Source organism: Rhinopithecus roxellana, chromosome 19 (assembly GCF_007565055.1).
Source record: "Rhinopithecus roxellana isolate Shanxi Qingling chromosome 19, ASM756505v1, whole genome shotgun sequence".
Taxonomy (NCBI): domain Eukaryota; kingdom Metazoa; phylum Chordata; class Mammalia; order Primates; family Cercopithecidae; genus Rhinopithecus; species Rhinopithecus roxellana.
In genome coordinates this window covers 18,483,894-18,511,205 of record NC_044567.1, presented here as the reverse complement: position 1 = coordinate 18,511,205, position 27,312 = coordinate 18,483,894, and the positions used below count along the sequence as shown (strand labels likewise).

The 27,312-nt window shown below is 52.9% G+C and overlaps 1 protein-coding gene across 2 annotated transcripts; it reads right to left on the bottom strand.

Annotated features, from left to right (window-relative positions):
* Window positions 1-3,390: 3,390 nt before the first annotated feature.
* Window positions 3,391-26,624, bottom strand: SLC13A2 (solute carrier family 13 member 2). 2 transcript variants are annotated; one of them, XM_010372320.2, is made up of 12 exons: window positions 26,463-26,624; window positions 11,885-12,013; window positions 10,634-10,770; window positions 10,321-10,526; window positions 9,637-9,817; window positions 9,402-9,524; window positions 7,461-7,679; window positions 7,148-7,236; window positions 6,741-6,862; window positions 5,434-5,595; window positions 4,659-4,796; window positions 3,391-4,147 (listed from the first exon to the last, which is right to left on the bottom strand). In XM_010372320.2, exons 1-12 carry the CDS (start codon window positions 26,562-26,564, stop codon window positions 3,977-3,979), a joined length of 1,779 nt encoding a protein of 592 aa, XP_010370622.1. In that variant the 5' UTR covers window positions 26,565-26,624; the 3' UTR covers window positions 3,391-3,976. The 2 variants fall into 2 exon arrangements, with proteins under 2 accessions (XP_010370622.1, XP_010370623.1); XM_010372321.2 differs by lacking the exon at window positions 26,463-26,624 and adding an exon at window positions 13,743-13,762.
* Window positions 26,625-27,312: the final 688 nt, after the last annotated feature.

Here is a 27,312-nt window from a genome sequence, read left to right as displayed (position 1 = left end):
AGAGCTGTGAAGGGCATGTGGCGGGGCAGCTGGGCTGAGGTCTGAGCCTGTTCTGGTTGGCTGACCCCCTGGGAAATCCAGGGAGTTTCCAATCTGAGAGCTTGGCGGGGGGCGGGGTGGAGGAACACAGAGTCCTGCTGGGTGGGGAGGGCTTCTCACCTCTTGTCTTAATCCCTCCTGCTGTGGAGGTGGGAGAAGCAATGCTGGGGTGTGTGTGTTTTCACTGGTGTCAGTGTCCGTGTAAGTGTGTACCTCTGCATGAGTGTGTACGTATTTACGTTTGTGTTCTCACTCTCACGTGTCACCATGGGCGCATGAAGTCTGTGGAGCTGTAACGCGCTATTGGGTATGTCCGTACCAGAATCTGTGTCTAAGTGTGGGCATCCACATGCAGCGAGAACACTCAGGTCTGACGTGGGGTGCAGAGGCATCTGAGCAACTGTGTGTGTACAAGTGGCTGTGGCTGTGTATGTCCGTGTGTTTCTGGGAGTGGTCCTGTGTGTCTTTCAGGCTGTGAGAGCCTGTAATGTTATGTGCATGAGTGTTTGTGTGTGAATGTGTGTAACTGTGTGTACACAGGTATCCATGTCTGTGCATGTGTCTATAGGTTCTGTGGGTACCCAAGGATCTGTGACTCCATGTACACACATCTGTGGGTCTTTCCACCCTTCAGAGCACTCTTCTGAGTCCCCGTCACACTCTTTCCAACCAGGCTGCTCTGTTCCCTTCTTCGCCTCCTCCTCTGCACACCCCCTTCCCCTTCCCTTGCCAAACTGGGGTGGAAGCTGCAGGGGCCCCCTCTGTAGGCTGGCACCCCACCAGAACTTCACCCACCCAGTTCTATCCGACCGCTGACCCAGCGCTCCCTAGCTTTCTCCACCCTTCCCTCCCTCCTTCAGAAAAAGCAGCCTCCCCTCCAAGACTGTGAGGAGACAGGAAGTCATGGCCTGCGCCCCCAAGGGGCCTAGTCTGGGGCCAAGGACCTTAACCCCTAGAACTGCACTTTGGCTGGGGCCCCGGCCCAGGTGAACTCAGAGAGTGGTGCGGAGAGCCCTGTCCCTGCCTCCACAAGCTCCCTAACAAGCTCCGCCTGTCCCTGGGTCCTCTGGTTGCCATAGAGAGCTGGTGCTGGCTGGCAGGAGGAGGAGTAGGGAAACAGGGACACTCCCAGGACCTCAGGGGACAGGGACAGGGGAACACTCGGCTCAGAAATCTGGGCCTCTCTGCTGAGCTTAAGGTGACATTGGCCAAGAGAGGTCAAGACGTTTCTCAAAGTCACGCAGCACTCCACGTATGGCAATCCAGAAAGAGGCTTGGAGGGGAGCGTGTCCAGCTTCCCTCTGGGAGCAAGAAGCTCCTGTATGCTTCCCAGACATTCCTCCTTAATGCACTGTTCGCTGTGCCAGGCCCTGTGTAGGAACTGGGGACACAGCTCCAAACAGGCAGATAGTCCTCACGTTGCTTCCAGCCTCGTCGATCTTAGCAATGGGACGCTCACTACCGCAGAAGTTGCTGAGTCCCAGTACCACACAAGTCTGGCTGGTAGGAGACACCCAAAGTTCACTGCTAACTTCCTGGAAGCCATCAGTGAAGGGGTGTGGGTGCCTGCGCAGGAGGCCGCAGACCTAGTCCCAGCAGGGCCCATCTACCTGCTGCAGCCTGGAGTGTGTGTGGAGGAGCCGAGCTGCTGGGCTGCCTGTGCAAACCTGACCCAGCTGGCAGGCCCTTCCTTCAAAGACTGGCCCAGGCCATGCCGCTTTATTGCCCAGTTAATGATGGTGATTAGGTGGACAGGTGCCACCTGCTGCCTGTCCACCCTCCTGCCTGCTAAAGAGGGTGTTTTCTGAGCACCTAGGGAAGGCTTGGCTGCAGAGCCCTGCCAGGACATCCACCACGGCCAAACTCTCGACCCTCAGGCTGGCTGGTGTCCATCTCCTTCCCGGAGAATGCAGGACCAGCCCGGTGCTCACTTTCTGGGACTGCTGTGTGATCTCAGTCCACACCTGTCTCTCTCTGAGCCTGACTGAAGGGGAAGTGTGCTGAGAACAGTGGGCAGGGCATGTGCACCCTGAGAAGCACGCTCTCATTTTCCCCAGCCAGGGTCCAGAAGGAAGTAACTGCAGAGGGTCCCTTTGCAAATGGAGCTGGGCTGCTCCTTAGGGAGCCACTGCATTGTGGGTAGTCCACTGGGGGAGCCCCACCATTCTGGGGCCGACCTGTTTCCAATGCAGGGGACTGTCGCCTGGGGCTTTGGTGGGTGGGAGGGGGTCCTCCTGTGGGTCTGAGTGGGAGCCGTGATTTATGGCTGTGTTTCATGAGTGAGGAATGCCAGCCTGGGGGGCCAGGGTGGGGCTGGAGCCACCTGCCTGACACTCCTGGCTCTCTGGGATGCCTGGCATGTCCTGTCAGGGCCCCCTGTCCCCTGGGGACAGCCGTGTACTCCCCCGCATAGTGCCCCCTCCTATCTGCACTCCCAACCCCCTGCTCTGGGAGGACCCAGTGAAAGCCTGGCCCAGGGGGATCCAGTATGAAATCCTTTCTGGTTTTCTCTCTTCACAGCCCAGCCCCCTTTTTCATTTGGGCATGAAGGTGATGGGAAATATCTCTTTTCTGTCCCACTGGAGCAGGAGGGGATGGGGTGAGACTCTAGGAAACTTCCGTTTGGATGAATTCAAGGTGGACACGCCACTGTCCACAGTGGGAGAGACTTAGCATCAACACAAAGATTAACTTCCAGCAGGGAAGGGCTGTTTGGCTCGAAGAAGGAATGATGGATGTGGTATCATTCTTCCCCATCCCTACCCCCACCTTGCTAGATAAATGAAAACTCTGGAGTCCATGAGGGTGTGGGGTGGGGGAGTGTGGGGAGGCCAGGTGGAGGCGGGGCAGGGGAGGTGGAATCATCCAAAGTTGTCTGGTCCTGGACTCTGAAGGCCATGCCAGTTTCCAGCCTGTTCCTGTGCTGCAGGATGAGGGTCCATCCTCTGGGCACCCAGCACAGGTCAGCCTGCCTCCTCTGGCCTCGTGGGACCGGTTTTTCCAGCTGGAGGAAGGGTCGATGAGGAATTGGCAGGGGCAGAGGGTTTTATGTAAATACCCAGGGAGTGCTCTGGGAACGGGGAGGCAGGTTTTCCCAAAGACACGCAGGGACTGGCAGCTCCCAATTAGCCGGGCCCAGTGATGTCAGTGCTGCTCTCCTAGGTGGCTGCGCCCACTCTGATCGGCCTTGGCAGGGATGCCCGACCATTACTTCCCCTCTGGGTGGGGGGGGTGCCAAGGGGGCTGCATACAGGACAGAGGCCACGCCCCCTCCCTCTGAACCCCTCAACCTGGGGTCTGAACCACATTGGGGACCAGCCCTGGAGAGCACCGTGAAAAACCATCCCAGACTTTATTGAAAAAGACTTTAATGTGGTTAATATTTGAACCTCCACCAAAACACCGGAAGGCTGGGGAGCCCTCAGTATGTTGGGCCAGTCCCAGAGGCTGTTCCCATGGCAGCTGCTGGCAGGCCCTCCTCCCAGGCCACTCCAAGCCTGAGTTCCAATAAATACAGTGCAAATAAGTCTGGTCACTAAACTGGGGAGACCAAGACCTAGGGCACCAGAGAGGACACGTTGTATTGTCTGTGAACACACACATGTGCATTATCCAGCATACCCACCTAGGATCATGTGCATTGCACACAGCCCCCCTCAGATAGCCTCACATCACACACCCCTCCCATCCATGCAGGCGCACCCATATGCGCGCGCGCACACACACACACACACGCATGCACGCACACACCTTTTCTTCTGGCACATAGGAAATTGAGCATACACACCTTCCTTACAGACACGCAAGAGAAAGGCACACATGTGCTTTTCTCTCAGCCATTGGCCTGGAGCTGGGAGCTTGGGGTGTCCCCTCCTGGCTCAGAGGAGTGGGAACGGGGTAGGTCTTCCTGGGCATGGCCCATGGGCTGCGCCCCAGCCTAGGGGCTTGGCATGGTGGTGTTGGCCGGGCTGGGCAGGCACTGGGCTGTGGTGTTGGACTGAGCCCAGGAGGGGAAGGAGTGCAGGCTGAAGATGGTGATGCTCCAGCTGTTGATGGCCAGTGTGATGACCAGGACTCCAATGATGTTGAGCAGGAATCCCGCCCGGGCCTGGTGTGAGGAAAGTCCATTTGGCTAAGCAGAGGCTAGGCCGGACTGCCCCTAAGTCCCCAGGTATTTGGGGGTGCACAGGAGCCCTCCCACCAGCAAAATTCTCTCTGGGAAGTCCTCCCTTTGGTTCAACCTGCAGCATAGCCAATGCCTTTGCCCCTTGCTTTACTCCCAGTGCTAACAGGGAAAAGGGGCACTCCTCCTGAGCTTCCAGGGCCCTGGGCTTGTTCTCTCTGAGCTCATCTCCCTGAGTGTGGGTGCCTGGGATCTTGGAGCCTTCCCCATATTCCCCACCCGCTTCCCTCCCTCTCACATAGCCTGGGGCTGGCAGGGCCTGAAGATGCCACCACTGAGAGGTCATGTCCCAACCTCCCCCACTGCGCCTTCATCCCAGATGAGGGCCCGCTCAACTCTGAGACTCTCAGTGGCTTTAAGCTGCTTTGTGATTCCCTAAGATGGAAAGTCAGAGCAGGAAGGAGGGATGAGGCATTCAAGCCTCCCTGCCACTCACCATATCCAACACTTTGAGTCCCCCAAAAGAGAAGACGATGGCATTGGGCGGGGTGGCCACAGGCAGCATGAAGGCCAGAGAGGAGGCCAGAGTGCAGGGGAGCATGACGTAGAGAGGGTGGAGGCAGATGGCCTGGGCCTGGAGTGGGAGGCAGTGGGGCAGAGCTGACCTTGGCCCCCATCCCGGAGGGAGAGGCATGGCCCCCAACCAATTCTCCTGCTTCTCTGGGGGACAACCCCTGCACCCCAGTACACTCTCTGGTCATGAGCCCACCACTTCTCGAGAAGGCACTGGGTGACCTGGGAAGGGCCTCTTGACCTCTCTGGAGGGAATGAGTGTGCTGCCCTGCCTTGTGGGGTGTGGTGAGGGGAGGGGCCCATAAAACAGATCTCAAAGGGGCTCCGGGGGTGTCATCAAAGGCTGTAGGAACACGTCTGGGGAGGAAGGGGCTTGGGACGCTTCGGGGAGCAATTTCACCCCGTCACCTCAGGAATGACCAGAACAGGGACTGGGGTGGGGAGGTGGGTGAGGCCACGAGGATCCCCATCAGGATACTCCAGAGGTGACGTCACGAGGGACGGGGTGAGTCAGGGGCCAAAGTGCCCTGGGGCCCAAGGTGGCTCAAGAGCCTGGAGAAGGATGGAAACTCAGGGGTCCTCTTCAGGAAAAGGAAAAGATGAGGTGCAAAGACAGGATACTCTGCCTAGCAGGCAGAAACCCTGGTGTGGCAGGCAGGAGGACTACCTGGAGGAGGTGTTTCTGAGGGCCAGCTCACCATGGAGGCTAGGATGGGCAGGAAGATCGTAGTAGTGGCCACGTTGCTAGTGCACTCGGTGAAGGTGGCCACCAGGAGGGAGAGGATGACCACAATGGCTGGAGCTGGCACACTCTGCAGTGGGGTCAGCTTGTTTCCCAGCCACTTGGACAGGCCCGATCGCTGTGGGCAGAGGAGGATGGTGTGTGAGAGGCAAGGCTGCCTGGGCCCCCAAGTCCTCTGCTGAGGCTCTATGAGGCTCCTGCTCCTGCTCACACCTCCCCGGTATTCAGAGTCAAAGACAGCTCTAAAGGGATGTTAGGATCCAGCTAAGATCAAGGGGCACCCTTTCCTGCTCTTAAAGAACAGCTGGGTGTGGGAAGAAGGGGCAGATGAGAAATTACGAAAGGGGGCCAAAGGGCCTTCTTGGGAAACTTGGGGCTTGGTGGGAGCAAAAATCTTTGACCACACTTACTCCTGCCTTTCTGACCTCTCTCAGGAGGTCCCTTGACAACCTTAGCCCTCTTCCTGCCCCTTCCAGTCCAGTGGCTTGGGGCAGAGAGGACCTTGCTCCTTGCAGGGAGGGAAAGTTAGGGGAGGACCCTGATAGAGGCTGGAAGAGGCTAATGGGAGGATAGGGACAGTCCACAGGGTCAGAAGAGCTCCGAGGTCTTGCCTTGCCACGTCTGGAATGCAAGGCTGTAAGCTGGGACTTAACCTTGCTCAGTGGGGCCAGCGCCTAGCACAGCACTGGGCACAGTCAGTGGATGAACATGCCACAGACCCAGGAGTACCCTGCACCAATCCCTGACCTGGGCAGCTGCCTCCTGTTTGAGCCAGAACACTGAGGCCCAGGGATGCCGTGTCAGGGGTTTCCCTCTTTTGGATGGAGGCTCTGGGGAAAGATGTTCTGGTCCCCAGAGCCTGGGTGGGTGTGATCATGGTGCCCCCTGGTGGCTGCAGTGGGCAGACCGCGTCAACATAACCCCCAGTTACTTCAGTGCAGACGCTATTGTGTGCTCTGTCTGGCAGGGGGCAAGGGGCTGGGGTGGGGTGGCATTTGTCTCTGAGAACAGGCCCCGCCCCACCAGAGAATCCTGCTTTCCCTTGGACTTTGAGAACTGAACTAAGGAGAGGTCCCTAGGGCTTGTGTTTCTTCCTCTCACATGGGGGCTCTAGGTCTCCCCAGCTGCTGCAAAGGCTCTGCCCACCTGAGAGGCTCCTACATGGGAACCAGGTCTCCCCTTTGTGGGACAGAAGCAGGGCCCCCTCTCTTCCTGCCACAGCCTCCCTCACACAAGCTAAGGAGGGGGCTGGGGGACTCTCACCTCACTGCCCTTGGCCAGGGCATAGCCGCCACCCAGCAATAACACGATATTCCACGGCATCTTCTGGTTCACTGTCTTCCAATCGAGGAGGCCAAGAGGGGCCTTCAGCTTCCCCGGGTTTTCTACTCCCCAAGCAGAGAAGGATGGGTCACCAAAGAACAAACAGGCCTTTCCCCTCTCCATTTGGGGGCTCCCTGTGTGGGTCCCTTTTGGAGCTTAATGCATGCAGGAGGGGACTCTCAGTTCTGCAACATCTCATCTTTGTCCCTGAGTCTCTGTGCCCTTGGCAAGTTGTTCCAGCCTTTCTGGGCTTTGCCTACTCCTGCCAAGTGTGGTGGAAGGTACATTACATACTTGAAGGCAGGGACTGCCTGGAGACCCTTCCCTGACCCAGTCCAGGTGCTTACCTGGGTCCTGGGTCAGCCCTGGGAACTTGGAGGGCATGATGAACATAATTACGCCAATAAAGATGGCCACTGTCCCATCGGACACCATGCTGTTGGTGGGGGGACAGGGAAGGCTGGGTTAGCGGCTTGGGGTTGTTCAGGGCCACAAGGTGGAGGGTGGTGGAGAGGAGCCCCTCCCATAGACAAGCTTGGGGAAACTTCATCCCCCACCGAGTGTTACTTCCTGTTCTGCAATGGGGGCCCTACACCCTTTCCTCCTCCCCAAGCATGTAAGTCCCAGATGTGTCCTCCTCCCATCCCCTGCAACTCTCACCTCTCCCCCGTGGCATTGGGAAAAGCGAGGTTGCCCCAGCCAAGAAAAAACCCCGGCTCCCGGGTGAACCAGAGCAGCACCAGAATGACGAACAGGACACTGATGGCCTTTTCTGCAAAGGTCATGGGGCCCAGCAGCCTGTACTCGGTCTGGATGACGCAGTAGGCTGCTTGCTGTTGCTCCTGCATCTTATCCCCAGTGCCAAAGTTCTTCCGGAAGCTGCAGGCAGAGGGATGGGGCAGTTTGTGGGGGGCCTGCTCCAGGCAGGGAGCAAGGGGCTCTGAGCGCCTATGATCTAAAGGCTGAGGCCCAGAGAGGGCATCTCAGGGTCACTACACTCAGGCCCTGGCTCCACCTGAGGTTCTGGAGGAAGAGCAGAAGACTTTTAGGGGTCATAGTTCTTGCTTATTCCCCATGCTTGGCCTTGCTCCATTGAGCCCCTTTTCCTCCAGGGGTTCTATGGTGCTAAACCCTCCCTTGCCCAGGGTGAGAAAGACCTAGCAGCTCAAACCCTGGGACTTCTTCCAGTCCTAGCTCACAGCTCTCCTCCTCCAACAGCCTTCGGGAAGTCCTCCCTTCCCTCCTCTGCCTGCTCTGGGTATCCCCTGCCAGCCTGAGCCGCACTTGCCTTGTCCTCAGAGGCACAGTAGGCTGCAGTCCACTTCCTTCTGCTGCTGACTTAACTTGTGTTGACATTTAACTTTCCACTTGGGTAAATCTCAACCTCCCTGCTGGTCACGCTTCACACATCTTTGACTCCCCCATGGTGTCTGGTACTGTGCTGACCTCTTCTACTACCACCTTGCCTTGTACCAGCCCCCAACTTTAATCCAGCTTCCTTATATTTGCCCAAGTGATTTTTCCAAAGTGCAGGAGCAATGCTTAAAAACTTTCAAGGGCTCTCCACTGCCTGGGCAGGAAGGGCAAATTATAATTAATACCACAGTATGGTAACACTCATACCACCACTCCTATCCCATACTCATGGCAGACATCACTAATCAATCACAGACTTGATACTAACTGAGCCTTAGCAGGGTCTCCCATGATTTTCCAACTCAGAGTTCCAAATAGTGACTACCAGGAACCTGGTGGAAGTAGGAATGAAATCTATTTATTACTCTTGGCTTCAAGGACAAGATCCAAATGCTTGGGTGGCACACAAGAGCTTCTAGAACCTTCCCCTGCCTACTTCTCCAGCTTCATGACCTGATGCTCCTTTTTGCTGTTTGTGTTTTAGTCCTGCAGAACTAGAGTTCCCTCAAGCACATCATGTCCATTCTTGTCTCTGTGCTTTGTGCAAACGGCTCCTGCTGCCTGGAATGTCTTCACCCATTCTCTACCTGGCTGACTTCTAGTCCTTCAAGATTCAGCCCAGGCATGATCTCCTCCATGGTGTTCTGGAATCTTCACTCACCTGCACCTAACTAGGCACTGTGTTCTCTGTGCTCCTGCAGCATCTGGGCTTCCCTCTGTCATGGCCCCCACCATATCATCATCCACCTGATGGGCTACAAGGACAGGGACTGTGCCTAGTGCCTTCTAGTATTCTCAGTGCCTTACACATGACCCGGTATACAGTAGGAACACAGCAGGTGCTTTTGTAACTAACCATGCTCAGTGTGTGCTCCTCAAGCACCTATCAAAGGACAGTGGAGCATTATGGGAAGGGACATCAAGTGACCTGGCTTGCAGTCCCAGCACTGACAATCTAGTTGCGAACCACTCCTGAAGCCTCAGCTTGCGCGTCTGTGAAATGGGATAATACTCTCTACCCAGTAATTTCCTCAAATGGGGGTCCAAGTGCACAGAGGGGACTTGGCAGGGAGAAGCCTTCTTACTGGGATAGTGATAATATCATTTTCCACATCCAGACCCAACTGGAAGCTCCCAGGGCTAAGGGCAGGGACCTGGGCTTCTCTTACCGACTTTACCACTTACTTGAAGCCCAGGAAGAGGATCTGTAGCCACAGCCAGGCCAGCAGCAGCAAGATGACCATGGTGGGGAAGGCGAAGCTGAACCAGGAGGCGAAGTTCACCACGTTGCCGTTTTGGGGGAAGAGCCTGAAGGAGGAACATGGGCTGCCGTGTGATGTTGCCCCGAGAACTGCCCAGCCCCATTCACCTCCCAGTGAGTGTGCAGATCCCCCAAGGTGGCCCACCCCTTGTCACTCACGCGTTGATCTGGCCTTGCAGCACCAGGTTGGGTGAGGTGCCAGTCAGCGTGGCGATGCCCCCGATGCTGGCGGAGTAGCACACGCACAGGCTCATGCACTGGGTGAGGCGGGGATGCTCCTGGCTGAGATGTGCCTTCTCCTCCGAAGGAGCAGATGTGACAGGGAGGGCCTGCCCATTATCTGAGAACAGGGGAGAGCCCAGGTGGGGGCAGGTACAGGGCCAGCTCTGGGGAATGTGGCCAGGGCTGCAAGGGCCTCAAAGGCACCTGGTCTGTGAACAGCCCAGACCGGGGCTGGAAGGAGGACAGAGGATGTCTGCAGGCCTGAGGGGCCCAGCAATCCCCAGAGTCTCAGGCTGGGAGCGGCCTCAGAATCTCTCTGATCTCTGATTACCCAAACCACACAGGAAGAAAGGGTCCTAGACCTTGGACTGTCCACCTAGACTCCAGCTCTCTTCTTGCTATGGTGACCAAGCATCTTGGCTTGCCCAGGGGTGAGGGGATTCCCAACACAGGGAACTTGCCATTTTAAAAAAAGGAAAAACAAATTGGTCACTGTCCTTCTTGCATCTCTTTCTTCTTTCTCCAAAGGCTCCAAGATGACCAGCCCTCGAAACGGACAGACCCTCAGACTCTCTCCAAAAACCAAGGAGTTGGGGTGGGGTCTAGCCTCATTTTTCTCACCAGGTTTGGTCACCTCCTTCTGGGGACTTGGTTCCTGGAGCTCGAAGGTGGGGTTCTTGCTGCCCTCCTCGACGTTCCTGTTGGCTTGTGAGCTGTGCAGCTGGTCCAGGATGGCATGTGCAATGGGCACCATCATGGCCGAGGTGGCCGTGTTGCTGATCCACATGGACAGGAAGGCCGTGACCAGCATGAAACCCAGCATTAGCCTAGGGACGGGCAGACAGACACACTGCTGTTGCAGCTTCCCTTCAGGGACTGGGTGCCCAGAACATCTCCTCATCAGGTTCTCCCATGCTGGTTTGCAGGAACTCACAGGGCAGGCCGCACCCCAACGATGAGGAGGACCCAGAGGGCGATGCGTTTGTGCAGGTTCCAGTGTTCCACTGCGATGGCCACCAGCAGCCCCCCGACGAACAGGATGTTGGAGTCCTTAAGATACTCGATGGCAACCTGGCAGGCGGAGACATGGTTGAGTGGGGGGAAGACCCTGGAGTCTCCCACGGTGCCCCAGAGCTTATGGGATTCAGTCACTGACATTCCCACAGACTGCCATTCCCCTGGGCTCTCGAAACTGGATGGAAATGGTCTCTGCATAATCTGCCATTTTTAAAAAATTAAATTTAACTTTTTGGAGACAGGGTCTAGCTCTGTTGCCCAGGCTGCAGGTGCAGTGGCACAATCACAGCTCACTGCAATCTCCACCTCCTTGGCTCAAACCATCCTCCCACCTCAGCCTCCCAAGTAGCTGGGACTACAGGCATGCACCACCATGCGCGACTAATTTTTGTATCTTTTGTAGAGATGAGGTTTTACCTTGTTGGCCAGGCTGGTCTCGAACTCATGAGCTCAAGTGGTCTACCTGCCTTGGCCCCCTAAAGTGCTAGGATTACAAGCATGAGCCACCACACCCGGCCTGGATTATCTACCATTTAATATCAACCAGGTTCCCCTCTTCTTGCCAAACTCACTTTATCTCCCCTCAGGAATAATTAATTGGGAGATAATCTACCATGATTCCATTCATGTTTCAAGCCACGGACTGGGAGATAGATATGTCAGTGCTGTTTCTCAAAACTAGACAGCGGTTCTCAAAGTATGGTTGCTGGGCCAGCATCATCACCATCTACTGGAACTCGTTAGAAATAAAATGCTTAGGCCCTACCCTACATCTACGGAATCAGAAACTCTGCACCCAGCCATTTGTGTTTTTACCAGCCCTCCAGGTGACCCCGACACTGTTCAAGTTCAAGAGCCACTGAACTAGAAGTATATGAGTGTGTTAGCTGGCCTTCAAGGCCCCTTTTCTGTGTCACCAGGCCTTCCACCTCCCACCTAAGACTGGCTCATCACTCCCACTTTGAATGAACTCTCAGCACTAATTCTGCACCCCTCCCCACCCCAGCCTGCAGCCTTCTAGCTGACTTCCTCCTCATGCAGACGCAGGAACCCCTAATCCATGTACCCTGCCTATGATGAGGCTTCCTTAGTCAACAAGGTCTGAGGGAACCCACCCCCTGGCCTCCTGCATTGCCCAGAACGCTTTCTCCTATGGATGGGGGCTCACCTCAGAGGCATCCATGATGCCCATCATAGGGAACAGGATGATGGGGAAGAGGGCGGTGACAGCCAGGGGCAGGGCTTCAGTGCACCAGAAGAGCGCCATGAGGATGATGGCATACGCACAGTAGGCCTCCTGCAGGTGGGAGGGAAGCAGCAGAGCTGTCAGAGGGCCTGTGTCCCAGAGCCATGCCACCTCCTGTCCCTCAGACAAACTAGGCCATTTGTAACTGCCTTGGGAGAGCCTGTGACACCCATAGCCATCGATTCCCAAGCCCAAGGTCTCATTTCAAAATGCAAATAAAAAAACAAAGCAAAGCACTCAATATCACCTTGTCTTTGACCTTGGGGAGCCCAGACATTATAAGCCAGCCACTTCAGAAAGTCTGGAGTTGGTTACCAGTCCCCATAGAGACCAAAGGGATTGCAGGGGACCCAGTTGAGGATCCCAAGATGAGATGGGGGCTGCCAGAAGAAGGAGCAGGACCTGGGCAACGTGGACCTTTGCCTGGCACCCTGGCTTTCCCTGGCTCTTATCACAAGCAGCAAGAGTATGTTTGTTTGTTGGATATTTAGTGTTTGTTCCCTCTGCTAGGAGTGAGCTCTCCATCTGGCAGAGTCGATTTTGTGGCATCTGGATCCTTGGAGCTCAGGACCCAGCAGGTTTTGGAGCAAATCTTGTCTGAATGAATGAATCACTGGAGAGTTTTGGGAATGGTGGAGGGTCTCTTTTCTAGCAATCCTGGTCTGTCTGCTGTATTACACAACTCCAGAGGAGCAATTTACATTTATAGGCTATGTGAACTTTCCCCCAAGATGCTTGTGTTGTGCAGGGAATTGTGGGGCAACACTGAGTCTTGTGGGTCTTTGGGTATCAGAAGTCCCCCTTTCCTACATGAACCCTCTAAGTCTAGAGAAGCCTGACCTCAGGCCTGGAAGGGGAACTGGGGCAGGAATGGAGGCCCACCCTCCTTATAGAGCCTCTCCCAGGGCTGGGGAATCATTAGCCAGGAGAGGGCACCCGTATCCCCTCTCCAGGGGCCGGGCATCTGCCCACTCTTTGTTTGCCAAAGGAAGGGGCCACATGCTGGGGTTTGTTGGACAGTGGGACTGGGGAGCCCCTCCTCCCTTACCCATCCCAATTGCCCTGTCCTTGTCCTCTCCACCTCACACAGGCTAGGCTCACACTCTTAGTACCCTAAAGCTTGGGAAGGGTCCCTGAGGTGGGAGTAGGTGGTGGCCTGGGGGAGAAGGCAGCTGCTATTCAGCAACTCTTAGGGACTTAGTATTGTCATTTTTGTGCTTACATGAAAACATAACAGCCATTAAGGTGGGTGTGGTGGTCCTGCCTTAGAGATGAGCTCAGAGGGTAAATGGCTTGCTCAAGGTCACAGAACTATCACAAAAAGCGGCAGAGCCTGGATGGAACTCAGATAAGGGATTGGGATTGGGTAACCTTCAAGCACTACCTAAGAGAACTCCCCTTTTAGTCTGTGTGAATGGTGCCCCAACAATTGTGCAGTGTGTAGCCTGCCCAGCTGCCCAGCTGCACATAGCCCCACCAAATCTGTCGGAAGCCAAGCTCTCTTTCCACCAAACCTCTGTTACCCCTCTTCATCCTGGCCATAAACTCATCAGCCCCAGGAGTGGGGCCATTTTGACCCTCAACCAGAGAAGCCCAGCCCCCATCTCCCCCCGCAGGATTCTGCTGGTGCCAGTGTTTCCTCACCCGCAGTGGCTGAATGGCCAGTTACCCTCCCCCTGGACCAAGGGCAGGCCAGTCCTCCTGGACCCTGGTGTCCTCCACCCTGTCCACGCAGAACTCTCTGGCCAGAGACAAGGAGCGGGGCTGGGATGGCACTCACTCTGCTGATTCAGGAAGAAGTTTCTGTACAAGTATTGGAGGGTGACTGCGTGCCAGGCATCATATTCTATGTGCTTCAAACACTTTCACAAGTTGCATTTAGTTGCTCTCAGAGGTAATAACTTGTTCCCATTTCACAGTTGAAAAAAGAAAGGAGTGAATACAGTTCAAAAATGCCTCAAAGTCACACATATAGTAAGTGGAGAAGTCAGGTTACCTGCTTTCCGGGCCCCAGCTTTCACCTGCTACCCTGAGCATGATCACTTGCATTTGAGGGTGTCCTCAGCCTCAGGCTCCCTGTGACCAGTGGAGTGTAGTGAGAGGGAGCTAGGGCTCTGAATCCAGAGCTATCTTCCCCCATGGCCTGCCACTTCCTGTGGCTGGGCTCTGTTAAGTCATGTCACGATGAGACCCCGTTTCCATACTCCAAAGGAAGTTGTTAATAATCAGACCAGGTTGGGCATGGTGGCTCATGCCTGTAATCCCAGCACTTTGGGAGGCCGTGGCGGGCAGATCAACTTGAGTAAAGGAGTTCGAGACCAGCCTGGGCAACGTGGCAAAACCCAGTCTCTACTAAAAATACAAAGAATTAGCTTGGTGAGGTGGTGAGCACCTGTAGTCCCAGCTACTTGGGAGGCTGAGGTGGCAAAATCACCTGAGCCCAGGAGGTTGAGGCTGGAGTGACCTAAGATCGTGTCACTGCACTACTCCAGTCTGGGCAACCAGAGTGAGACCTTGTATCAAAAAAAAAAAAAAAAAAAAAAAAGTCAGACTCGCCTCCATGTGCTCCGGTGTGTGTGATACATGGCTCCCGCCCCTGTATGCCTATGTCTGTGATGGGTCCCTCTCTATCTCTGGATCAAAACACAAGACCTGTTCCAAAGTTCCATCCAGAAGCTTTTGTTAACCCCGGTGGCTTTGGCCCTGCGTCCCCGTCCCACCTTCTGGGCAGCCTGTCAAGCTGGAGCACAATTTGCTGACTTGTTCTTCCTGCATCATGAGATTCTTAACTGGGGCATGGAATTCCGAGGATCCGTGAAGTTAAATGGGAAAACTATTTTATCTATTCACTAACATCAAACTAAAGTTGTGAACATAAAATCATAGTGCTATTAATGGTATTATTGGTGACTTAGTCACAGATATTTGATTGTGACTATCAGCTATTAGACACTGATCCAGATAAGTTGTCACAGTTATCTCAGAATATATCTCAACATTCTGTTTACCTCCATCCTTATTTGGAAATTTTGGTAATTATTATACCAACTTTAGATCTTACCTAATGCACCAGCAAGGAAACACATCTATTTCTGGGCTGCAATTTATTTTTCCATATTTTGATACCTGTATTTCAAAATAATTGGTTTATTTGTGATCCCATGCCTTTTATTTTGTACATTTTATTTCTTATTTTTTTCTAATTAAAAAAATTTTTTTAGAGACAGGGTTTCTCTCTGTTGCCCAGACTGGAGTTCATGGTGTGATCATAGCTCACTGCAGCCTCCAACTGCTGGGCACAGGCAATTCTCCTGCCTTAGACTCCCAAATAGCTGGGACTACAGGCATGCGCCATAATGCCCAGCTAATTTTTTTTTTTTGTATTTTTTGTAGAGATGGGTCTTGCTTTGTTGCCCAGGCTGGTCTCGAACTGCTGGCTTTAAGTGATCCTCCCACCTCAGCCTTCCAAGATGCTGGGATTACAGGTGTGAGCCACTGTGCCTGGACTGTGCATTTCAAAGTAATTTTCTGAAAAGGGCAGAACCAAGACTCAGGGAGGGTTGGGGTTTGAGACTGAGGAGCTGTCGGTGTTCTGAGAGGCCCCCGGGTCAGGTACTCTTGGGCACTCCCTGAAGGCAGAGCCCTAGGGGTCTTTTCTTCTTAGGCACACAATATATCCAATTACAAGGTCAGTATTCCCAGCTCTAGAAGTGGGGGTTTGGGGATCAGCCTTGTCTTTCCAGGTCACTCTAATGCTCTCTGCCTTGCAGCCCAGCTCTATGGAACCTAGGACAGCCAAGCTCAACTGGCAGCCTATGGCATGGGACTCAGCTGGTTTACACGCTGGCCACTAGCTGCTCCCCAGGACTGCTGCACTGCACAAGTCCAGGTCACCATTCTCATATGGAGTTGTGCAAGGCATAGCCTGCACCGCAGTCTCTGGTGGCCCCTCCTGGTGCTCAGAAACCAGCAGGGAAGAGTTTTCTTCTGGTGGCAATGTTCTTCTTTCTGCCTCTGGCCCTGCCTCCTCCTTCCCCAGGTCAGCAGGGTGGTTGTTCCCTAGCTCTGTTTCTTGACTGTAGCAGCTACTCTCCTCTCAGGATCTGTTTATGGGCTCCTGAGGACAGGGGCGTAGCCTCTTTCTCCTCTGTGATCCAGCTTGTAGCTCTTTTGCAGGTGCTGGCCTGGTCTATAAAGCCTCCTTTCCCACTGGTGTCATCCCCACCCCCAAGGAAGTCACCCTGTTCAGATCCTTACTCTTCTCCACCCAGCAGTCAATCCCTGTGATTAGAAGCCCACTGCGGGCAGGCCCTTGGCCTCCTGCCTGTTCATCAGCCACTCATTCCACAAATACCCTCTTTGGGCCATGCACCCAGTCCTGCTGGTTCTGCCCCTTGAGTGCTCCCATTTATTTCTCTGTAGCTCTGGAACACTAGCGTGGTCCAAGTCTCAGCAAGACCTCTGCAAAAGCCTCCTTATTCATCTCCCTGCTTGCTCTCTTGACCCTGAAATCCTTTCTCCTTGCTGCAGCCAGAGTGATCTCAAAGCACAAATCTGTTTAATTTGTACTCCTCCTCCCTCAGCACACACACACTCATCTCAAAACAGCTCACATCCCTTTGGTGGCTTCCTAGTGCTTTCAGGAACCTAAGTTCAGGGTTGGTCTGTGCCTCATGTCTTAACACTCTCCCTCTTACTCTCTCTGCTCTGGCCATACCAGCCCTCTGTGGGTTCCTCAAATACTGCATCCTCCCTCTGGCCACAAGGCCTCTGCCCACAATTTCCTCTCTCTGGACCTCTCTTCCCTCCCTACTTTGCTTAGTTGACGTCTACTGGTTCTTGAGATCTTAGCTCAAATATTGATTTTTCAGGCTGGCTTCCAGGCTGGGATATAGTTCCCATTTTTCACACTCTAAGTCCCTGTACGTCTTCTGCATAGCACTCATCATAGTCTGCAATTAAACATTTAGTTTTAGGGACTAAATGATGAGTATCAATCTTTGTTGTCAGACTCTACTCTTCAGGGAGCAGGGTGCAAGTCCGTTTCTGCTCACCCCAGCGGGGTGCCTGGCATCTATTTAGCAGAGTTGACACTGAATGAATGGGTGAATGAACATGGGCCCTAGGGGTACAGGCATCAGTCAGGCCCAGCGCTGGCCCTCAGGGAGTCTGAGTGCTTGTGTGGGCTGGACTGAAGGGCAGGCTGAAGAGAGAGACCCCCAGAGGGGCTTCCAAACCCTAAGCCTGGCAGCTTGCTTCTTCTTTAGTGGGAAAGCACATGTCCAGGGCACAGGGTGCTGAGTGCTGAGGCCCTGCTTTACTGCTGTGTGTCCTTGGGCAAGCTACTTAACCTCTCTCAGCTTTTCTGGTAAGAAACATCAAGCAGGCCGGGCGCGGTGGCTCAAGCCTGTAATCCCAGCACTTTGGGAGGCCGAGACGGGTGGATCACGAGGTCAGGAGATCGACACCATCCTGGCTAACACGGTGAAACCCCGTCTCTACTAAAAAATACAAAAAACTAGCTGGGCGACGTGGCGGCGCCTGTAGTCCCAGCTACCCAGGAGGCTGAGACAGGAGAATGGCGTGAACCCGGGAGGCGGAGCTTGCAGTGAGCTGAGATCCGGCCATAGCACTCCAGCCTGGGTGACAGAGCGAGACTCCGTCTCAAAAAAAAAAAAAAGAAACATCAAGCATTCGCCACTATAAACACATTTATCTCCATTATGCAGTTTCCTCATCTGGAAATAGGGATAAGAGAAACATCCACCTAGCTGGGTTACTGTAAAGATGAAGAGACCTAACAAATGTCAGAATACGTTTTTTTTTAAATTTTTTTTTTTTTTTTTTTAAGAGACAGGGTCTCACTCTGTTGCCCAGACTGGAGTGCAGTGACGTGATCACAGCTCACTGCATCCTCGACCTCCTGGGCTCAAGTGATCCTCCTGCCTCAGCCTCCTGAGTATCTGGGACTACAGGCCTGTGCCACCATACCTGGCTAATTAAAACAAAATTTTTTTTTGTAGAGATGAGTCTCGCTGTATTGCCCAGGCTGGTCTTGAGCTCCTGGGCTCAAGCAATCCTCTCTCCTCCGCCTTCCAGAACACTGGGATTATAGGTGTGAGCCACCGTGCCTGGCCAGGAATAAGTTTTCAAGCATTGTAGCCTGTGAGCACATAGCAGGGTTGGTGCTGGGAGAGAAGTGTGCTCCTGGGCTTCTGGAGAACCAAAGAGGATACATGAGGCACAAATGGAAGTGAAGGTGCCAAGGAGTCCAGGGCAGACTCTGGACCCAGGGTGTGTGGCAGGTGTGGGACCTGTGGGCATCATGGCCTCTGTCAGGCAGCAGCACATGTGCCCACAGTCTCAGAGGTGTCTTACCTTATTTCTCTGGTGACTGAAGGGTAACCCAAGGGTGGGGATGGGCTGGCACATGAGGGACACTCCCACTGCCCCTCTGCCCCTAGCAAGTGGGCATGTTGCTGGCAGTGAGCGCTCCCGGGTCTCAGGAGCAAGGCGAGGCACTGGGTGGCAGCCTGCCAAGCGCCTGTAAAGCAGAGACCAGAAGAATGGAGCTCAGAGGAGAAGGGGCCCCGTCCCTGAGCCTCCTTTTGTCTGGGCTGAGGAAGGCTTCCAGAGAGGGAACCTTGAGCGGGTATACTGAGGAGTGAGTAGGAGTTCAGTTAGTGGGCAAAGGGGGTTGGGGTGAGGGAGTAAACGTAGAACAGAATGAGATATAAAAGATCAGGATGCATTCTTGGAAAGAGTCTTGCCTGTCCTGAGAGGATCTAGGGCTTTGTCTGGAAGACAGGGGAGAAAAAGGGAGAAGGCCTCAAAGAGTTTTAAGCAGAGAGAGAGTGGCATGGTCACACTTGTGGTTTAATAAAAGATTACACAAATACTACCACAAGTGGTTAAAAAATTTGTGTGCAAATGTTTGTATAAATCCAGGGAAATTTCTGATATAGGAGTTTGTACTTTTTTTTTGGTACCAGGATCCCCTTGGCAGCCTGATGAAGCATTCCAGTGTCTTATAGAATAATGTTTTTAAATGCACTAAATAAAATACGTAAGACTACAAAGGAAACCAATTTTATTGAAATACAGGTATTAGGCTGTGCGCGGTGGCTCACACCTGTAATCCCAGCACTTTGGGAGGCTGAGGCGGGAGGATTTCTTGAGCCCAGGAGTTCAAGACCAGCCTGGGCAACATGGCAAAACCCTGTCTCTACTAAAAATACTGAAAAAAAACCAAAAACAAAAACAAAAAACAAAACTTAGCTGGGCATGGTGGCATGTGCCGGTAATCACAGCTACTTGGGAGGCTGAAGTGGGGGAACCACCTGAACCCGGGAGGCAGAGGTTGCAGTGAGCTGAGATTGCACCATTGCACTCCAGCCTGGGTGACAGAGTGAGACCCTGTCTTAAAATAATAATAATAATTATTATTAATTTTTAAAACCTAAACTAATAAATAAATACAGCTATTAAAATATGAAAAAGTGCTGGGTCCAGTGGTGTGTGGCTACTTGGAAGGCTGAGGCAGGAGGATTGCTTGAGCCCAGGAATTTGAGGCCAGCCTGACAACACAGTGAGACTCCATCTCACAAACAAACCAAAACATGAGAGAGTGTGGAGAGACGGAAGTCTTTTCCAGGAAGAATGGGCAGATGCCAAATGCCTAATACTTTTGAGGCCTGAATATACAAAGGGGACAATGGCCAGTTCATATGTAAAAATGTTTCACAACTTCTGTAATACCAGCCGAGAAGTCAAAAGACAACCTCTACAGCAGTAAGCCCTAAACACTCAGGATTTGCTCGATGACTGCCAATGCCCCTTTTTGCCCCAAACTCTTTACTCCCACTTCCAACTCAGGACCAACCCCAGAAAGCCAAATATGCTCCCCTAACCAGTCACCTGGGGTGCTGCTTCTAGTTAGCCGCCTAAGGCTTCCCTGTGCCCAACAGTGTGCACTGGAAGCCTTTCCTTTTGACCGTTCTAAAGCTTTCCCACCCCACGCCTCAGGCTTCCCACGTTTCCCAGCCTGCCTCAGGCTGCACGTGATGGCGGTGACTCTTCCTACCCTTCGCTTGTTCTCATTCAGGTGTCCTTCATTGATTTGCACACCTTGATGTGAATGACTTTGTTGCATCACCTTCTGTTTTAAGAGGCCAAAGGAACAATGAATTTCTGAGTGCTGGAGAAAACAAAAGTGGGGGGAAGAGTCCTGGTATCACAGCCTGGGCCAGGGCTAGCCCTGCCTGTATGCACTAAAGAGCAAAGCGCAAGCCGGCGCCGTGATGAACATGGCATTCCCATGCTCCTCTAGGAATCTGAGCCTTGCGACAGCCCTAAGCCTTGCTGCTGGATTACATCCGGGAAACTTTACTGTTGAAGAGGGTGACTTACTTTCCCGTTCCTGGCCTTCACCTAGCAGGTGCCGATAAATAGGGACACGATTTAGTAATCTGGGCAAAATCCAAGTTGGGGACTCTACCCCAGGGATCCCCCTGGCCTTTGAGGCTGGGTCCTTCTTCTAAACCTACTTCCCAGCATCCCAGAGGCTAGAAAAACAATCTCCACACAGTCACAGGTATGGCTATTCTTAGGCACACAGCTCACCAATCTGGTGGGTGACCAGACATGCCTTCCTGTTCTATAGGTGGGAACATCTGAGGCCCCCTAAGCACAAGAGCCCATTTCAACAGAGTGATGGAGAAGAAGTGAGGCACCTCCACAGGACTCCAGACCAGTCTGTGTTTTCCAGGGGCCCAGGAATTCAGACAAGAGGCAGAGGGCGAAGGGAACATGTGTTTATCAAGCCCTGGGTGTCAGGCACTCTACATATATGTGTGTTATCTCAGCTCATCTTCACAACACCCCTTAGAGATGACAGGGTTTGAAGAGGCTCGGTCAGGTCACATGGCAGTACATGCTTCTGAATGGATTTGAACCCACACCTGTTTGGCTCCAAAATCCACGTTTTGTTCACTGGACTCTGCTATCTCAACTGAGGGCCAAGAAGTCTCAAAAGGTAGAGGTGGGGCCCAGAACAGAGGTCCAAATTCCTTGTATAGTTTTCATGCCTGAAGTGAATCATCCAAGTCCCTGCCTTTGAGGTTCAGGAACAGCTTGCACTAACAGTATTTTAATTACACAGGCTTTTTTTTTTTTTTTTTTTTTTTTTTTTTTGACAAGGATTGTTCTGTCACCCACGCTGGAGTGCAGTGGCATCATCACTGCTCACTGCAGCCTCGACCTCCCTGGCTCAAGTGATTCTCCCACCTTGGTTCTCCAAAGTAACAGGGACCACAGACACACGCCACCATGCCCAGCTAATGTTTTTGATCTTTTTTTTCTTTTTGAGACAGAGTCTCTCTCTGCTGCCCAGGCTGGAGTGCAGTGGCGTGATCTCGGCTTACTGCAGTCTCTGCCTCCTGGGTTCAAGCGATTCTCTTGCCTCAGCCTCCCGAGTAGCTGGTATTACAGGCATGTGCCACCACGCCCAGCTAATTTTGTATTTTTAGTAGAAACGGGGTTTCACCATGTTGGCCAGGCTGGTCTTGAACTCCTGACTTCAGGTGATCCACCTGCCCTGGCCTCCCAAAGTGCTAGGATTGCAGGCGTGAGCCATCGCGTCCAGCCAACTTTTTTGATCTTTAGTAGAGACAAGTCTCCCTATGTTGCCCAAGTTTGTCTTGAACTCCTGAACTCGAGCGACCCTCCTGCATTGGTCTCCCGAAGTGCAAGAATTACAGGTGAATTACAGAGAGCCACCACTCCCAGCCTTAATTACACAGATTTTAAAGTTCAAACACATGTAATGTTTATGCATTCTAAAAGGGCCAGTGATTCAGATGAAGAAATTCTGCCTTCTGGCCTTACAATAAATGCAATATTGACTTTAGCTGAGTTCTGTCCTAGCCACTAGAAGACTGTTTTTACAGATGCCTTCGGGTCCCGGGAGGTGTTTGCGTTTTGACTCTAACTTACTAGCTGAATGACCCCTGAGTCGTAAGTTATCCACCCCTTAATGCTCACAGCACAAATCCCTACTCCTCCCTCTAGTCTTGTAGGCTGACATTGGCTGACCTCAACCCTCTTCTCTAAACTTGACTTAAACAATCTAGTGAGGCCTCTTAAGGGAGGGAGAGCAGGAAGACCTCTTAAGGCCTCACTCAAGCCCCCGAGCCACACTGGACTTGCTTAATCCCTTCAACTTGCCAAGCTCACCCCATCCACAGGCCTTTGCACTTGCTGCGTATTCTGCCTGGATGACTCTTTACCCAGAGCTGCGCTTGGCTGACTTTTTAGAGAAGTTATTTTTGAGACAGCAGTCTTGCTCTGTTGCCCAGGCTGGAGTGCAGTGGCACCATATGGCTCACTGCAGCCTCAACCTCCTGGGCTCAAGTGATCCTCTTGCCTCAGCCTCCCAAGTAGGTGGGACCACAGGCACACAACACCACACCTGGCTAATTTTTTTAGTGAGGAGACAGGGTCTTGCCATGTTGCCCAGGCTGGTCTTGAACTCCTGAACTCAAGTGATCCACCCACCTTGACCTCCCAGAGTGTTGAAACACCCTCCTCAGGAGGCCTTCCCTGACCCCATCTAGAGCAGCCCTACCCAGTCCATGGTCACAGCCTGCTGCATTGTTTCTGCTTTCTGTATATCTCCCCACTCCTCCCACTTTCTCTTCCCAACACACCCAAACAGTGCTTGTCACACAGTACTGAGTTCTGTGTTCACTAACAAGATACGTGGATGGATGAACGAATGAATGGATGTAAGGTTTCCATGTTTGGCTGCAGGGTTGGGAGAGCAGGAAGACCCCAGGCCCTTCTGTTCCCCATCTGCTGGGACCACCAGAGAGTGACTAGCATTTCAAGGTGCTGTTGCCACCCCTCCAACACACCCTACTATTCCCGGCCCCTACATCTTTCCTTCTGTGGCTCCCTTCACCTGTTCTGCTGATGCCTCTGACTGTTGAAACTCCATCAACCTTCAAGGCCCAACTCAAATGTCACCTCCTTCAGATTCTCCCTTGACTCAGTTGGAAGAATTTGCTCTCTCCTCTGAGCTCTGCAGACTTCTGGCTGAAACTTTGTGTGGTGTAAACACCTATCTCCTCCTATAGACTGTAAGCAACTTGAGGATGGAACATCTGCATTCCTTTTGGTAACCCCTGACACACAGCAAGAGCTCAACAGACATGCTGGACTGAAGTATGGTGGGAGGATTGACTGACAGCTGGATGGACATAAGAAAGGATGGCCTGGGAGGTGGGTCACAGTGGGAGCACCACTGATCTCCCAGGGAGCCTCAGGCAGAGACTCCAAGACCAGGTTCCAGTTCAAACTTTTTTCCTAGCTGGGACTTTAAGCAAATTGCTTCCCCACACTGGCCCTCAGTTTACATGTCTGTAAAATGCAGATAGTAGTAGTAACCTCATGGTAACACGTAGGCTTTTTTTTTTTTGAGACTGAGTCTTGCTCTGTCACCCAGACTGAAGTGCAGTGGCACAATCTCAGCTCACTGCAACCTCTGCCTCCTGGATTCAAGCGATTCTCCTGCCTCAGCCTCCCGAGTAGCTGGGACTACAGGCATGAGCCACCATGCCCAGTCCAACACATAGGCTTTTGAAAGAAATAAATGATCTAACAATGCTTTGAAGTGCATGGCAAAATGCCGAGCACATAAAATATACTCAACAAATGTCCATATTATTATGGACACAAATTTGAGCCTAGGCTGGGGCTCCTTCTTCTCCCTTTCGAGGCCAGGGTCATGGGGCTAAGCTCAGGGACTCATTACAGAGAGAGCAGAGATTCAACAGGGATGCAGGACAGGATCCTTTTTGTGCACATTCCTTCCTTTCTTCATTCAAAAAGTTGGGGGTGGCCGGGCATGGGGGCTCACGCCTGTAATCCTGGCACTTTGGGAGGCCAAGGCAGGCGGATCATGAGGTCAGGAGATCAAGACCATCCTGGCTAACATGGTGAAACCCCGTCTCTACTAAAAATACAAAAAAATTAGCCGGGCGTGGTGGCGGGCGCCTGTAGTCCCAGCTACTAGGGAGGCTGAGGCAGGAGAATGGCGTGAATTTTTTATTTTTTATTTTTTGTTTTTTGTTTTTTGAGTTAGAGTCTTGCTCTGTCACCCAGACTGGAATGCAATGGCGTGATCTCAGCCCACTGCAACCTCCTCCTCCCAGGTTCAAGCATTTCTCCTGCCTCAGCCTCCCGAGTAGCTGGGACTACAGGCGTGCGCCACCATGCCTGGCTAATTTTTGTGTTTTTTATAGAGACGAGGTTTCATCATGTTGGCCAGGCTGGTCTCAAACTCCTGACTTCAAGTGGTCTACCTGCCTTGGCCTCCCAAAGTGTTAGGATTACAGGTGTGAGCCACTGTGCCCAGCCTAACAAGTATTTTTTGAACATCTACTTTGTGCCAGGCACTGGGGATTCTGCATGGGACAAGACAAAGTCCCTGCCCTCATGGAGCCGACATTCTAGTGCAGGAAGCCAGAGAAGAAGTGAAAAATAAGCAGATAGATAATTTCAGAGAGTAAACACCCTATAAACAAAAGAACAGGGCTTTTCCCCAAGAATGACTGGGGTTGGTCAGAGAAGGCTTTTCTGAGGAGGCGGATTTAAGCTGAAACCTAAAAACGGGAAGGAGGCATCTGGGAGAACAGTCCAGAGCAATGTGAGGAGCAGAAAAAAAGCTGGTGAGGGTGGGTGAGAGTGAATGAGAGGTGGGACACAGGGGGAGGGAGCCTGAGGTGTCCAGGGCTGAGCCTTGGTGACTCCTGGCCGCTTGAAGAGGTTTTATCCTAAGTTTGACAGGAAGCCAGTGTAGGATTTTTTGTTTGTTTGTTTGTTTGTTTGTTTTTTCAAATTAAGGTGGGGTCTCACTATGTTGCCCAGGCTGGTCTCAAACTCCTGGGCTCAAGCAATCCTCCCACCTTAGCCTCACGAAGCGCTGGGATTATAGGTGTGAGCCACCATGACTGGCCAATGTAGGGTTTTGAGCAGAGTGGGACACATGGGAAATGACCGGGGAGACAGTGGATCCAGGGACGGGGAGTGACTCCATTCTGAGTATTTTGGGGTATCAAGTGAGCAGGACCTTCTGCTGCACGTGGAAAGGAGGGAAGGAGAAGAATCAAGAATGCCCTTGAGTTTTTGGCTGTTGCGGCAAGGTAGATGGTTGAAGCATTTCTTGATGCCTGAGCCAACTGGAGAAGGGCAGGAAGGGTTTTAATTTGGACGTGGAAAAGTGTGTTCTGCTTATCCTGCTTACAAAGAAAATATTCAATCGGGGAGATGCCTGCTGTTCATTAGATAATACAGGTTTAGAAGTTAGGACTCAGGTTACAGATTGAAAACTCATCAGCTTAGAGATGCTTTTTAAAGCACGAGATGGCATAAGATCAGCTAGGGGCAGTGGGGACCCTGGAAAACCTCAGAGTCGGATGGAGAAGGAACCTCAGGGTCAGGAAAGTGGGAAGGGGCAGGGCTGGGCAGGAACCAGGAGAAGGTGTTACCAAAGCCAAGAGAAGACAGTACAGCAAAGACGGGGTGACAGCTGTGACAAATACTGCTGAGGGGTTGAGGAATGTGAGAGTGGCCCAGGGTTTGGTCACAAGGAAGTTGATAAAAGGTGTATAATATACAAATTCCATGAAACTCGGATCTGCCCTGGGACTTTGACTAAGTGACTTCACCTCACCTTCCCCATCTGTCAAATGGGACAGTCAGGCCTGACCTCTTAAGATGGCAGAAAGGGTTACTGGGTGTCTAGGACAGGGGGCTTTGGGGGCCAATCAGGCAGTGGGGGCTCGATTTAATGAGAGATGAAGTTATGACTTCTGCTGGGGGTGGAGGAGGAGGGAGTGACGCCTGGTTGTGCCCAGCTCCCCCTCCATCCGGGGCGCAGTTTTTGTGCTGTCTACCTGCAGGGGTCCCCTCTTCCAACTCCCACCCCTCCTCCTCCGCAGACTTAGCCCTTGAATACACAGGTGAACTCTCTCTTCCTGTTTATGCTCTTAAAGACGCAGACTGCCTGCAGCCAGCTTTCTCCTATTCTCCTTCCATCCCTCTTCACTGTGCCGCTGCTCACCCGGCCTTCCTCTCCCCACAGCCAGCTCGTCTCAGCCCCCATGGAGCCTAGTCCAGGGCTAGGTGGGCACACAGTAGGCAGATCAGCTCCATCTGCCCCTCCTGCATCTCCTTGATGGAACTGGCTTCCTATTTCTTAGGGCAGTAGGTTGCAAACCCACCTAAGCAATTCACACTGGGCTCCTGCAACTGGGTGCCAAGCAAAAGCCCCTTTTGACCTCCTAGCCTCAGTCCTCAGGAGGAGCAGGGGGTGATAGCCTCACTTCCAGGGCAGCGGCAGCGAGGAAGTTTGCTGGAACCTAAGGATGCCCGATCTCGGCCCAGACAGTCCCTCCCCTGCCCCCTGGAGTTATTTGTGCTCAGAACACCAAATCCTTACCTTACTGGGGACAAGGATGGGCAGAGGCAGCAGGAGAATGGGTAGGAAGAACACGATCAGGTAGGAACGATAGGCCCACAGGGCCTGCCAGCAGGTGGCCATGGTATGGACCAGCGAGGGCTGACACGGCCACCACCTCCAGGAGCTGGAGAACAGAAGGACCAAAGACGCAGCCCAGCAGGAAGGTGGCCCGGGCAGGCTTATATAAAGCCAGCTGAGCGTTAACCATTGACCCACTCTGGCAATCAGAGTGTTTTTGGAGTCGGGGAGGTGAGAGTAAGGAGGAGGGACCCACAGGCAGAGTAAAGATCAGGAAGGGAGAGGGAGGGAGGAAAGAACAAGGATTAAAAAACTTCAGGTTCCTTCAAGAAGTTAAGCCCAGCGTTAACTCCTTCTGTTCTTGGAAGCTGCTGAGGGTGGCACTGGAGGAGCTGGAGAAGGAAGGAGGGTCCCCCAGCCAGCCTCCACAGGCAGTCCCCAAGCCCCCTCCCTTGGCCCGGCCTTTCCTTTCTCCTTCTGTTCTCCAAAGCCAGGTTCTCAGCTGAGCACTTTATGTGAGAGCCTGGGTGGGGTGGCCCTGCCCTGCCCACAGAGATGCCCTAGGAATTTCCAGTCTAAGATTGACAGCAGCCAAGGCCTGGAGCAAGTCCTCCTCCTCCTTCTTCCAGGTATCGAGGACCATCAAAGTCCCTGGTCCTGACTATGTCTTGTGTGACACTGATCCGCCGACTTAACCTCTCAGAATAGCCACTTCCTCATTCTGCAGTAATATCTTGCTATTGTGAGGCTCAAATTAGACAACTTATATACATTGAGCTTTGATGCGTGGCAGGTGTACAATGAAGGTTAG

Excerpts from the sequence above, each read along its gene's own strand:
- SLC13A2 (XM_010372320.2), bottom strand. The coding sequence starts at position 26,564 with ATGGCCACCTGCTGGCAGGCCCTGTGGGCCTATCGTTCCTACCTGATC. Across the intron at positions 10,771-11,884 it reads GCATCATGGATGCCTCTGAG|GTTGCCATCGAGTATCTTAA; the intron begins GTGAGCCCCCAT and ends TCCGCCTGCCAG. Across the intron at positions 9,818-10,320 it reads GAAGGAGGTGACCAAACCTG|ATAATGGGCAGGCCCTCCCT; the intron begins GTGAGAAAAATG and ends CCCTGTTCTCAG.